The sequence below is a fragment of the Orbicella franksi genome, chromosome 11 (genome assembly GCF_964199315.1).
Source record: "Orbicella franksi chromosome 11, jaOrbFran1.1, whole genome shotgun sequence".
In the NCBI taxonomy this organism is placed as follows: Eukaryota; Metazoa; Cnidaria; class Anthozoa; order Scleractinia; family Merulinidae; genus Orbicella; species Orbicella franksi.
The window spans coordinates 4901689-4913983 of record NC_138155.1 but is presented as its reverse complement, the minus strand read 5'-3'; the positions used below and the strand labels follow the sequence as shown (position 1 = coordinate 4913983).

Sequence of the window (12295 nt, the reverse complement as noted above, 5' to 3'; positions counted from 1 at the left end):
ACCAAGACATACACTTGACTTGCAAAGCAGCTACAGGCCTGTTGTAACTGCACATGGATGTACGAGTAACACTGATAGATCCGTTGTAAACAATCTTTGGAAAACAGTCCTAAGAAAATATGCGCGCTTATTGGTTAAAATCGTGTTTCTATTAAACAATTAGATTATGAGCTCGAGATTTCTATCCCGTGATAGTTGACCAGGACGCAGCCCAAGTCAACTATCACGCATAGAAAGCGAGAGCGAATAATCTAATTGTTTTAGTATAAATCTATTAGTCGTTCAAAACTTTATCTAAATCCTCTTCACAGACACTTCGAAAACGCCAAGAAGCGGCCGTCATTTCGTTAATAAGGGCACACTGCTACGCTACTCACTATCTATCACAGAATAGATAGTGAGTAGCGTAGCCAATCAGAGAACGGCATTCGTGATAGAACGCTAGTAGATTTATACTAAAACTCGATTGAAACACGGTACATGTTTTCTATATCTTAAATAATTAAAAGCCACGTTGTACATGGAAAATACCGGACAGCGAAGTACTGGGATTGGAAATGGGTCGGAATGGTCAAATGGAACTGTCCATTTCGATCGGACGAAAGGTGGACCGACTTTCTCGAAACTTTTCCGGTTGGACCGAACCGATCTATTCAGTTTTAGACTGAAATTTCTTAAAATTTTGGTTAAATGAATCGTGCCCATGGTAATGCGCGCGCTTATATTAGGCTCTGTTCACACTACGCCAGAGAAATTTGAAAACGCAGCGTTATTTTTCCGGTCAGGGTTAATTTTCCGTCAACACTGATACGTCGCGAAAAAGGAACTTTCCGAAAACGCTGTTCAAACCGGAGGAATTTGAAAACGCCGGATGGCGCTTTGCGTTTTAGTGTGGACAAAAACATTTTGAAAACGATGCTTTTCGAAAACAATGAGATTACGATAATCATAATACTTCTTTGCCCGAGTTTTCCTCAAACACAAATACAAAATGACTAGTGATTGTTGCGTTCTAAAATTTCTCCTGCTCAAGGGAATGTCTTTGCCCGTCCGTTTGTGGCAAAAGTGTTGATCACATCGGGACTTGACTGATCTCGATAACTATCCGTACTGCCGGATACCCAAAAAATGTAGTGTCCTTAGATTAGACCGCTTTAGTAGACAATCATATTGGCCAGAAGTGTCTTATTTTAAAGTCGATATACGGACTGACGATGGTTCCTGGTTCTTACATCATTGTCATATGAGAGTACAATGGATTGTGCTTAACTAGTAGCCGCGAACTGGTCAACACTGTCAGCTCAGGAGAAAGAAAACCAACCAACCAACCAACCCCACCCAATTTTTCTGGGAGTACCCCCGCCCCCGAGGGTTTGCAATTATCTAGGCCCTTTCATATCTAGTGGAACCCCGCCTAAAGGTCACCTCGTTGATACGGTCGCCTCGTTATTACAGCCAATCTCTTTTGTCCTGGTGAAACGCCCATACATTTTCTCATAAGAAAACCCCGTTAATCCGGCCACCCCGTTAATCCGGCCACCTCGTTAATACGGTTAACTGCCACATTCTGAAAGCCCCAGCCTGTATAATACGTAATAATTTACCCCGCCAATAACGAACACTCGAATCAGTTATACTCATCTCTTCGTGGTTACATGCAATATTGTATGTAACCAAATTCCGAAAGCTTATTTTAAAAAGAACAGTTGTTCAGAAGTGCAACTGTGGCATATTATTATTATTTTTTTAAAAAATCATCGACCAGCCATGAAATTTTTTTCTACCTCGTTACGTTAATGCGGCCAAATTTTCATGGCCCGTTGGTGACCGTATTAACGGGTTTTCACTCTATTTGCTTTAATCCACTTGGATTAATTCACTAATCCAATGTTGGGGTGTTGAATGTAAAAAACATAACAATAAAGCAAGGCTGATAACTAGGTAGAAAGCTGAACGAGATAACGACACGATTCTTATGTTTCTATGTTTGGCTGATTAGATCTTTCACAGATCTACGTACACCGGCAGCATTTTCGTTTTGCGGTCTCTTGCACCATTGTGTGTGCGTCAGAGTATTTAAAATATTCTCCATGATGCAAGTTTGCTCATTCATGCTCCCATTTCGGCTTTTCTGTGTTTCATGTTCCTCAGTTGTTATGAAATATAGCTCTAAGAGATGGATATTAAACTATTGGGGATGCTACGATACTGCGACTGAATACGAGGTTAGCAAGCAGACGATTGTGTGTTGAGAAGCGCAGCTGTGTCCGTGACGCGGACTCAACATGTAGGACGCCGATTGAAACTGTTGATCGAACTGTGAATAATATTACGGCACAACGTTCTTTTCTAAAAGAATACAGTAATATGTTTAGGACATAACTGTTAATAGATCGTTAGAGAAAATAGAATGAAACGTAAAGCAATTTTTAAGACTTTCGGTATAAGATTGCGTTACCATTTCGTGTATTGCGTTTACTTCGAAGCGCATGTATTCTGGAGCATTTCCGCATCACGGGAGGCCTTAGTAATGGCGGGTCTTGTTGTTTTGGCTTTTGTAATTGTGATTGTATTTTTGCTGGTTCGTATCCTAAATCTGACAGATTCGGCTCGTGCTCCAAAGATTTTTGCACCCAAGCATCCTTTTGTCGACCAAGTCTTGCAATCTTGTCCCATTTTATTCGAAAGGTATGTTTATAAGCTTGAATTTTTTTTTTCAAATATTGTTTTCGCTGCGGTGAAGAACAGAACGCCTCGAGGTTGTTTTGAAAGCCTTTTGCAGCTGAAGCTAATTTTCTCTCAAATAATCATTGCAGTAATTTTGTTTCTGTTCCTTAATGCATTTTAGAACGTAACTAAAAGTAATCATGTATGCCTGTTATTTGTGAATTTAACACACCATCTAGTTCGTCTAATTATTATTGCTGATTATACAATGTCTAAATTACGCGCAAGAGGTAACGCGTAGATTGTTTATTTTAAGCTTACTCAAGCTTATTTTATCGCCAAATTGTAAAATTTATGTAGTGCTCTTTTCATATGCGATACAACGAAAAACGGTTTGGTTTAATATTTCAGGTATCCAGCTTTTTAAAGAGAACTTACAATGTAAACGTTACCGCAAATTATTCAATGTCATACTGCTGCGATTAATTATTTACAAGTAATTTACTTATTACACAAATGGCTCCATGCTTGCACCATAAAAATTTGTTTTTGTACTTGAAATACATTAGTTGCAATTTTGTTGCAAATTATATGAATTTTTTTAGGATGTTGACAGACATCGCATTTACAAAATAGTTTCAGTAACTTTATAGAGTTTTCACATGGGTGTCAAATTAGCATTCAATTTGATTTTGTATAATTTGCTATGCTAGGCAATTGTGTAGTTTCAGAAAATATCCATACATCTCCCACCGAAGGGATTTTTTATCCAATTAAGCTTCAAGCATTTTCTTTAATTGTTTTTGGTCTTACAGAAGCCCCACCCCAGGAAATTTGTGCCACTTTGTCAACCAATCAGAAATAAGCCAAAACCAGTCATGACTTGATCTTGCAGGCTTTTCTGTGTTTTGTTTCAGCTCCAATGCATATATTCAAGGGCTGTAATTCAGTTTTGAATCACCTGTTAGCCTTGACTTTCACATCCATAACGCACTTTTTACCTCATGGGTGAATTGGGTCGATTACAGGCAAGTTCACTGTCCCATAATATCAAGAACCCACAATTTAGGCATACTCAGCCATAAACAGGTGCTACAGGCAACAACTCTTATTGACAGCCCTGCATGTATAAGTGTCCAGTTACAACCTTTTCACAGGAGTGTACATACATCTAGGTCTTTTTCAGCAGCTGGTCAATGAGAGCAATGATATTTTGTACACTTTGACCCTTTTTTTGCTTTCACAACACTCATTTGAAAGCTGTTCTGAAAAATTTCACCAGATGTAACAACACTGCATGGTAAAAAAATTCTTTAAATAATTAGTCACTGATATATAACATAGAACACACTTAGCATGCATGCAGTCCTTCTGAACAATAAAGGTGTCTGAACATGCTACTGTAACAATAAATAATTCAAATGTAGAATAAGCAGAGCTTTTTTAGTTAGTATTTCATTTTTTTTGTTCACAGGTATTGCCCTCCACTTATTTGGGGAAAGAGTGGCCACTTCCAGACAGTTGTTGGTGGTTTTTATGGGCGACGTTCTCCTCCAGAACTGAAAGGAACATTACACACTACTCAACTTGGTGATGGCACAGTTGTCACGTATGAGATTTTTGAACCTGACAAAAATTCATCTTCATGTGATGAACAGGTGTGCAAATTTGCTCATGGCCCTTCCATCTTTAGCTCTGAGTCTGAAAATCACCTAATAATACTTGATATGACAAATTACATGTTTAATCTAAATAAAGTTCAAGCTGCAGCCAAGAGCAAGATCTTGTTACTCTAACTTCATGATAGCCTGCATGACAGGTGTGTTTTTTGGCAAGCAAGTGCAGAATATTCCAATCAAGTGTTGAAGCCACCATATTGGAGTGGTTAGAGAGCCTTGGGCGGGTAAAAACATTGGACTTGGGTGGGGGGGGTGGGTGGTAGTGAGAATGGCAAAAAATCTCTGGAATCCAAGATTACAGGGCAGCTATAAATAACACAAAACATATGTGACCAGTATGAACAAAAATGCCGGCCTGCAATTCAGGTTATTAGCTACTAGTTGGAGTGCTTGTCAACTTCCCAAGTTCATCTTAATTTATGATGTTCAGCTAAAAGCAATGGATTTTATAACATTACCAATGGAATTAGCAAAGCAAAGTTAACTTTGCTCATGCCATGAGCTTGCATTTGGATTCAGGGGCAGATGCAGGATTTTTTTTCAAGGGGGATTGAATTGTACCTTGGGGTTATAGACTGAATCAATGGGGCTTACCCTCAAAGTGTTTTAATTTGAGAAGTGGAACCTAATTTGAAGCTGTTATGCTACAAATAATAGCAATACCACACAGTAGAAATTACAGTGAGGCAAACTATCCAGAGTGTTTCCCTTCATTTCTGCCAATATTATTCACAATTTATTTCATTTTTTAAAATTATTTCTACAAGAGAGGGATGGTTAGCTACCCAATCCATCCTTCCCCCCAAATCTGCCCCAGAATGATGCACACTTATGTATACTAATGAGTGCGATGGCACAACTTTTCTATAGCTCTATGTTTTAACACAGTTTGATGCTTTAGTTTGACATTAGCTGTATCCTTTCAGCCTTATCCATCATTATGGAAACCCAGCTTATAATGAGTAAAAATAATGATTTGTTTTTTCAAACTTTAGGAGCAGCCTACTATTGTTATAGTCCCAGGGATTGCAAATTGCACTGAGACCAAATATGTCCGTACATTTACTGGCTATGCTATTAGCCAGGGCTTCAGAGTGGCTGTTTTAAATCATCTGGGAGCGAAGAAAGAAGCTGGTTTATCCACTCCAAGGATATTCACATATGGTAAGGATGTACAGTTCAACATCTTTCTACTCCAACAACACTTTGTTACTGATTAGGACTCTAGAGATGGATCCGTGGTACATGACATTGTATTAATACCTATTGAAAATGCATCTAAAGTTTCCAGTTTCACTCCAGAGAGTGACAGGTTTAAAGCTGGAAAACAAAACTTTGTTAGTAACATAATAATTATATAATTATGATAATAACAATAATAACACTGATGATGATGATAATATATTACTAGTTTATTTATTAATTAGAAAGTTAGAATCATCTTTTTACAGCATAATGTAATTAATATACAGTACCATATGAAAGTACTGCTCAATAGCTTTCGTTTGAATGGTCACACACTAGGGTTTCATCCACAGACTTGAGAGTTAGAACCACCTTGTACAGCATAATAAACAGTACCACATAAAAGTACTGCTCAATAGCTTTCATTTGAATGGTCATACACTAGGGTTTCATCCACAGACTTAAAAGTTAGAACCACCTTGTATGGCATAACAAAACAGTACCTTATGACACTAGGGCTTCATGCATCTAATGATATCAAATTACAACCATCTTGGGTGTCCTTGTTCAACACAATATATAGACAGCATGTTATACTGATCAAAATGGCTTTTTAAAAAAGATTTAAAGAATATATAAATTTAGGGATGGACCATTTGTGGGTGATTTTGAAAAAAAGAATGTCCTGCAAGCATATAATACTTGCACCCAAAAAATTTATAAATGCACATGACCAATGCCAGAAAAAAAAATTGATGCATGGTCAGTAAAGGAAGAAAAAAATATATCATGCGTACACATGTAAGGAGAAAAAAATTTTCCAACTGCATGAAAGGGTTTTAAAAAAAATGTGTACCTGTACTAAATCACACACACAGCCCTCAAAAATCAAATGGTCCACCCCTAACACCTGCTGCTCATTATTGGGTTTAAGGATCATGTGTATTAAAGAAGTCCATGGTCGAGTGTCAATCAATACCCTCTATCGACATCCCAATGGACAGTTGATTGACATCTTGATTGACGCTCAATCGACATCCTGATTGATACTCAGCCAAAAGACTGATTGACATTCAATCAAAAGTCAGTTGATAGTAAGCCGAGTGTCAATCAGCTAATATACATTAATAAAAAATTAGTCGCCTCTCAACTTACTGTCGACTGAGATGCTGATTGAGTGTCGATCAAGTGTCAACTGAGGTGTCGATGGAGTGTCAATCGAGTATCAATCAGGTGTTGATTGAGGGTCGATGAAGGTTTGATCAGAGGTATGGATCGAGGACATCGATTGACACTCGACTGCAGTACATAGTTATGATCCGGGCTTAATAGGTCTACCAGGTTAACTTTCCTGTTGCATTCTTACACCATATGTAACTGGCATGTTCAAAACAGGTGGTACAGAGGAGCTTGCTGCTGTAGTAAATCACCTGACCTCTGTGGTAAAGCACAAGCGACTAATAGGAGTTGGGTTTTCCATGGGAGGAAACATTTTGATAAAATATCTTGGTGAGGAACCAACAAGACAGGCATTGTTTGAATGTGCTGTCTCGGTTTGCCAGGGATATGACATTTTAAGGTAACACTGATTGCCAGGTGACATTCTCCCACTGTAGTTTGACATCTATATCCTAAAATAGAGTTTCCTTCTTGCTTTTACTGCGCCTTTCAATAAATGCAGACTCTAAAATTCAAAGCTCAACCGACAAAATGCGTTTTTCGCTGCCGTCAATCTAATGTTCGGCAGCTTCTCCCAGCTTGCGACTACTGCTGAACACTGTTTCGTTGTCTGAACTGTGCTCAACGATTTGATTACCTCGCGCTCGGCAGAAGTCGGAAGTTGGGAGGAGCTGCCGAACATTTGATTTGACGGTAGCGGAAAATGCATTTGTCAGTTGAGCTTTGAATTTTAGAGTCCGCATGTTATTGAAAGGCGTAGTAATCTCTCTACTTTAGCTTTTTTTCTGCTCTGTGGGGTCTTCGCAGATTTCTCATCATGTGACCTTGTCAATCAATCAGTTGTCAAAAATAATCATAGGCAAAATGAATATCAGAATTGAAAAGGTTAAATGTATTTAGTAAGGTTACCATTCGTAGTTAAAACATAAGTTCATTTTTTAACCGACGTTGTCCTCGGCGTCGCCGTCGTGGTTTCTTAAACTCCCTAATATCTGTTGTACTGCTGTTGCACAGTTTTCAATTTTTCTGCACATTAGCGCGGGCCACCCACCACATGTTTCTGGAGAAGGGACAGAATAGAGTGCGCAAAGACTTCTGTTTTTTTATTCGAGTGTTTACACCAGAAAGTTTGTTTAATGGTTGGTTGGTTTGTTTTTTTTACTCTTACAGAGCCAAGGTTCTCTTGCATGAATGGGATGGTCTTCGACGTTTTTACAACTGGGCGATCACGCAAACCGTGAAGAGCGTGATCGATCGTCACGTGAGAGTGTTATTTCACGGTCCAGACTTCACATGCCCTCACAAGTCATCGATTCATCACGTGCGCTCATCTTCATCTCTTGTGGAACTTGATGATGTCTATATAAAGTAAGTGACACTTTTTAAGTATAAATTCCTATTGAGCCACCTTGGTAAATATTAACTGCTTATTAACCGAGAGTGAGGTCTTTACGGAAAATCTCAAACCGATACTTTCCTGTAGAAGGCCGAGGTCAATACGTTGTTTATTGTATGGCTTTTTGCTTTGTTTCTACAGGCCCTTAATCGGTCCGTGGGCATTACGGGAGAATAATGCCCTAGAATTAGCCAACCAGAGCGTGCGTTATATCGGCTACAAACTCAAGCCATATAATAACTCAATTTATTATATGGTTAGCTCTGTGAGCAGCAAGATGAACCAATTCCTACGCTGTGATTGGCTACTCCGAGCGGGCAAGATGGCGCCACCCTGCCCACTCGGGACTATGTGCCGTGTCCGGCAAGAGCACGCGTTACATGTATGTCCCGAAGCCATGTGATAAATACTTTTTTTACGATAACTGCAGAAATTCTCGCGCGCTCATTGGCTAATTTTCATCGTCAATATGCGGACAGACACAAGAATTTATAATTTATGCGACGCGTCAACGAGCGAGAGCGGACAACTTGACAATCTGTTATCGTAAAAAACAAATTGACGCCTGCCTAGTTTTTCATACGTCTGTCCTGTTATTGACTATGAATTTCGTCATTACATTGTCAAAGTACTCTGCGGATCCACAGCTACTTTGACAATGTTATGACGAAATTCATCATCAATAACAGGACAGACACATGAAAAACTGACGTCAATTTTTTAAATTGACCAAGCTTGTTCGGTCAAGATGGCTAGATATTGGCCTCGCTCTTTTTGTGTGTGTTTATATGGAGCTCGAGCTTTCTAGTGTTTTAAAGTACAGTGGAACCCCGTTAATCTGGTCACTAACAAGTCACAAAAATCTGGCTGTATTAACGGGCCGGCCGTATTAATGGAGTTCTTTAGATAGTACTAACAAAATGACTGACTGAGCTTTTGTTCAGGGCAGAATAAAGTGGCGATAATAATGAGGAGGCCGTATTAAGACGGAATCCACCAGAAGTTCGAGTAACGAGTGGACAAAAACCTAGTACCAAGATTATTTACATCGTATTGCAAACTTCTGTACGACTGTTTTAAATATCTTCTCAAAAAGAAAAAAAATCATTTCTAGCAACACCAAACGTCGAAAACGAATATTGAACTTCGTATGAATCACTTGAAAGTACTGTGAAATGAAACTGGTGATGAAATTTTGCCTGTGTTTGCGCAAGTTCTCTGAACTTTGAAATTTATTTTCTCTCGTTCCCATGGGAAATTGTTTTCGGTGTTATTTCAGGCAATTATTTATGTATTTACCTTTAAGAAAATGTAAAAATGACTGTAAAATACTTTAAAATTATTCTGGTACCAGATTTTTGTCCACTAAAACCTAACTTTGCTCGATTTTCTATCGGATTTCGTCTTAAACGCCTTTAGCGTAAACAATCCTGGCTAGATGTTTTGATCGCGCGTGCGATGACTAAACATTACGTCGCTTATTAGTGCCCTTGCTTAAAGTAATGTCAAGAAATTACTTGCAAATTTTTCGCCGTTTTCTTCCTTTAGAAAAATGGCCGGATTTCATCATTTGGACGAGTTTTATGCAGTCAACAGCTCCTGCAATTATATCAATCAGGTATTTATTAAAAAATATGATAGGGAAAGTGGTATTTTCTTCTGTGAGAAATTTAAAGATACCTAACACCGTTTCATCTGTTTTTTTTTTTTTTTAATTGCTCCTAGGAGATCGCGTAAGAGACCTTTTTTTTTTCCTTTTTGTTTTCTTTTTTTAACGTTTATATATGTTTCCTTCTTGTTTTCTGTTTACAGATTAAGATCCCAGTTCTTCTATTAAATGCTCTTGATGATCCTCTTGTTCCAGAGGAATTGTTCCTTACGCCATACAATCATGTCAGTGAGTATTGATGTATTGCGGCCCCGTGCTTTGTTGTAGGTCCCGCATGCGAATTGCTGTCGTCTCGCCCGAAAGCCAGCTCGCCCGGACTGTTAACTCCGTGGTCTAACGAGAAATTTTCATGCTTTGTGTAATTTTGTTTCAAAATGCCCACAATGTTGTCTTTTGCGCTCGTTTAGTTATTTGAATTAACACATCCTTCTTTGAACTTTCAGTCCGGGCGAACAGACTTTAAGTCCGGGCAAACTGACATCGGGCGAAACGACCGGTTACCTGGCATGCACTTTGGCAGAAATAATTAGAGATATAACGAGACGCAATTCTCAGTGGGTGTGGGATCAGGCAGGGGGGCAACCCATAAAATGGTGATGGGGGCTACATCACTCGTGATTTGTTACCGCTTGGAGTAGACTGCGAACAGTCTCTTTTGCTCGAGAGAAAGGACGCAAAAAAGAACCGCCCGCGCGCAACACAAGTGAGCGGTCGAGAGCGTGCGAGCAGGGCGCTTATATGTCGCCTTTTTTGGGCCCTGGTGCGAGCGTCTGCGAGCGTGATATGCAAAGCCGCGAACCGCAAGTAGCGCGGGCGTCGGAAGAGGAACAAAAGTTTGGAAAAAAGGTAAACTGAGATACCATTCCGGACATTAAGCTTGAAAGATGCGACAAGAACTTTGTCGTCCTTACTAGAGTAAATGAAATAACGGGGTGCTTTCACAATTTCCGACGATATCGCTCATATGTTACAAGTCCTTACAATTCCTATTTCTTTCTTGTGATGGGGAAAAGAAGGTAAAACATAGTCTTCAGCCATTTATTAGCTATTCGTGATTCTATAGATGTGTTTGTTGGCTTATTACTGTAAGATCTCATCTCTTTCTTTTCGTTTTCAGAATGCAACGAAGCAGCATTGTTTGTTGTCACCCACCATGGTGGCCATCTTGGATTTTATGAGGGAGGCCTTTTCACTGTATCTCCTCTCACTTGGCTAGACAAAGCAGTAATGCAGTACATCATGGCCGTGTTGAAAGTTAAACAATCGGAAGAGAAGCCTTCCGTATTGAACGAGGGCAAAGAATATGTTATTGCATCCTAGTTGACGACGAAAATCTTGTAGCTGCCGGCGATTGCTGATGAGAAGTAGCCATCATGCATTTCAAGGTCGACTAGGCCCTGAGAACGGGGTGTTTGAAATTTAAGTTTGGAAATCAATCCGGTGTTTTTGAAATGTAACTATTTTTGATAACCCTTAGTATTGAAATGTTTCGAGGACAGCAATAATTGCTTCAGGGTGAGGCCAGGACTGTATTATTTTTACAGTCTGTGGATCGGTAATTTTGCCGTTATTTAGAATATTATTCAAATTATTTAACACTTCGTTGTTATTTACAACTCAGAGGAATGAATAAATTAGTGACTGAACGAGTGAATGAATCAGTAGGTGTGCATAAATTTGTCCAATATATGTAATTCGTTTTTATGATAATTAATATTACTTGAACCCACTCATATTACTATGTCAAGCTAAATTTAACGTTATCGCTTGTAATTTTAGTCAATTAGTGATATAAGATTTACATTGAACAATTTTCTAGGCAAACTTTGTAATTAGTTACATTATTATTACAATTCGAATTAAAAGTTATTTTTTTGATAATAAAAGTCTCGGTTGTTACTGATTGTTCCAGGAAAGCTCATTGCTCTGATACCGGTTGACCCTCAGAGCCGGTGGTAAAAGTTAAATATCTGCGTACACTACTGACATCTTCTTCTACAGGCTTTCTGTACAGCTTTAGTCAAAAGCAAACGGCTGCTGATTTCTCTGTTCCTTCAAGGTCCTATTCAGGGAAAAGCTATTACGGTAAAAACCAGCATAAAAGAGCACATGTTTTGGGGGTTCAGGCTGATTTTGTTCTGATATATCAGGTGCTTTCTGCAAACTCAGCCTGAAAATGTTTTTAAGGTGTCCTTAAAATTGTTTCTAAAAATTGAATGCTGCATAGACTACTAACAGATGAAATCAATGTGCAAGCACAACATTTTAATTAATTAATGGATAGCACATATATTGATCTACTTAGTATTGTACCCTAGTAAGTTTTTCTAATCTACCTGGCAGCCAGTTGTTGTTTTTTTTTATATAAGAACAATTTTCATCTTTCAGGCTGAATGTGTTCTTATGTATATGGTAGTTGTTTGACCAAATTTCAGCCCGAGTGTTCTTAATCCACTTGTTCTTTTATGCGGGTTTTACTGTAATATATCCCTGTTGTTAATCGCTGTCTTCATTAGGGTT

At 38.7% G+C, this 12295-nt stretch overlaps 1 protein-coding gene across 1 annotated transcript; it reads left to right on the top strand.

The window, feature by feature from the left end:
- The first annotated feature begins 2530 nt into the window (after positions 1–2530).
- Positions 2531–11508, top strand: LOC145502741 (monoacylglycerol lipase ABHD2-like). The gene is made up of 8 exons (XM_081482102.1): positions 2531–2688; positions 4142–4325; positions 5342–5510; positions 6927–7110; positions 7881–8078; positions 9655–9724; positions 9919–10003; positions 10893–11508. The coding sequence occupies exons 1-8, from the start codon at positions 2531–2533 to the stop codon at positions 11093–11095; spliced, it is 1251 nt and encodes a 416-aa protein (XP_081338228.1). The 3' UTR covers positions 11096–11508.
- The last annotated feature ends 787 nt before the right edge of the window (positions 11509–12295 follow it).

What these genes read in the sequence shown, in the direction of transcription:
- LOC145502741 (XM_081482102.1), top strand. Translation starts at nt 2,531, where the DNA reads ATGGCGGGTCTTGTTGTTTTGGCTTTTGTAATTGTGATTGTATTTTTG. An exon ending in TGTCCCATTTTATTCGAAAG is followed by an intron (nt 2,689 to 4,141) that starts GTATGTTTATAA and finishes TTTTGTTCACAG; the next exon opens with GTATTGCCCTCCACTTATTT. An exon ending in TCCAAGGATATTCACATATG is followed by an intron (nt 5,511 to 6,926) that starts GTAAGGATGTAC and finishes TGTTCAAAACAG; the next exon opens with GTGGTACAGAGGAGCTTGCT.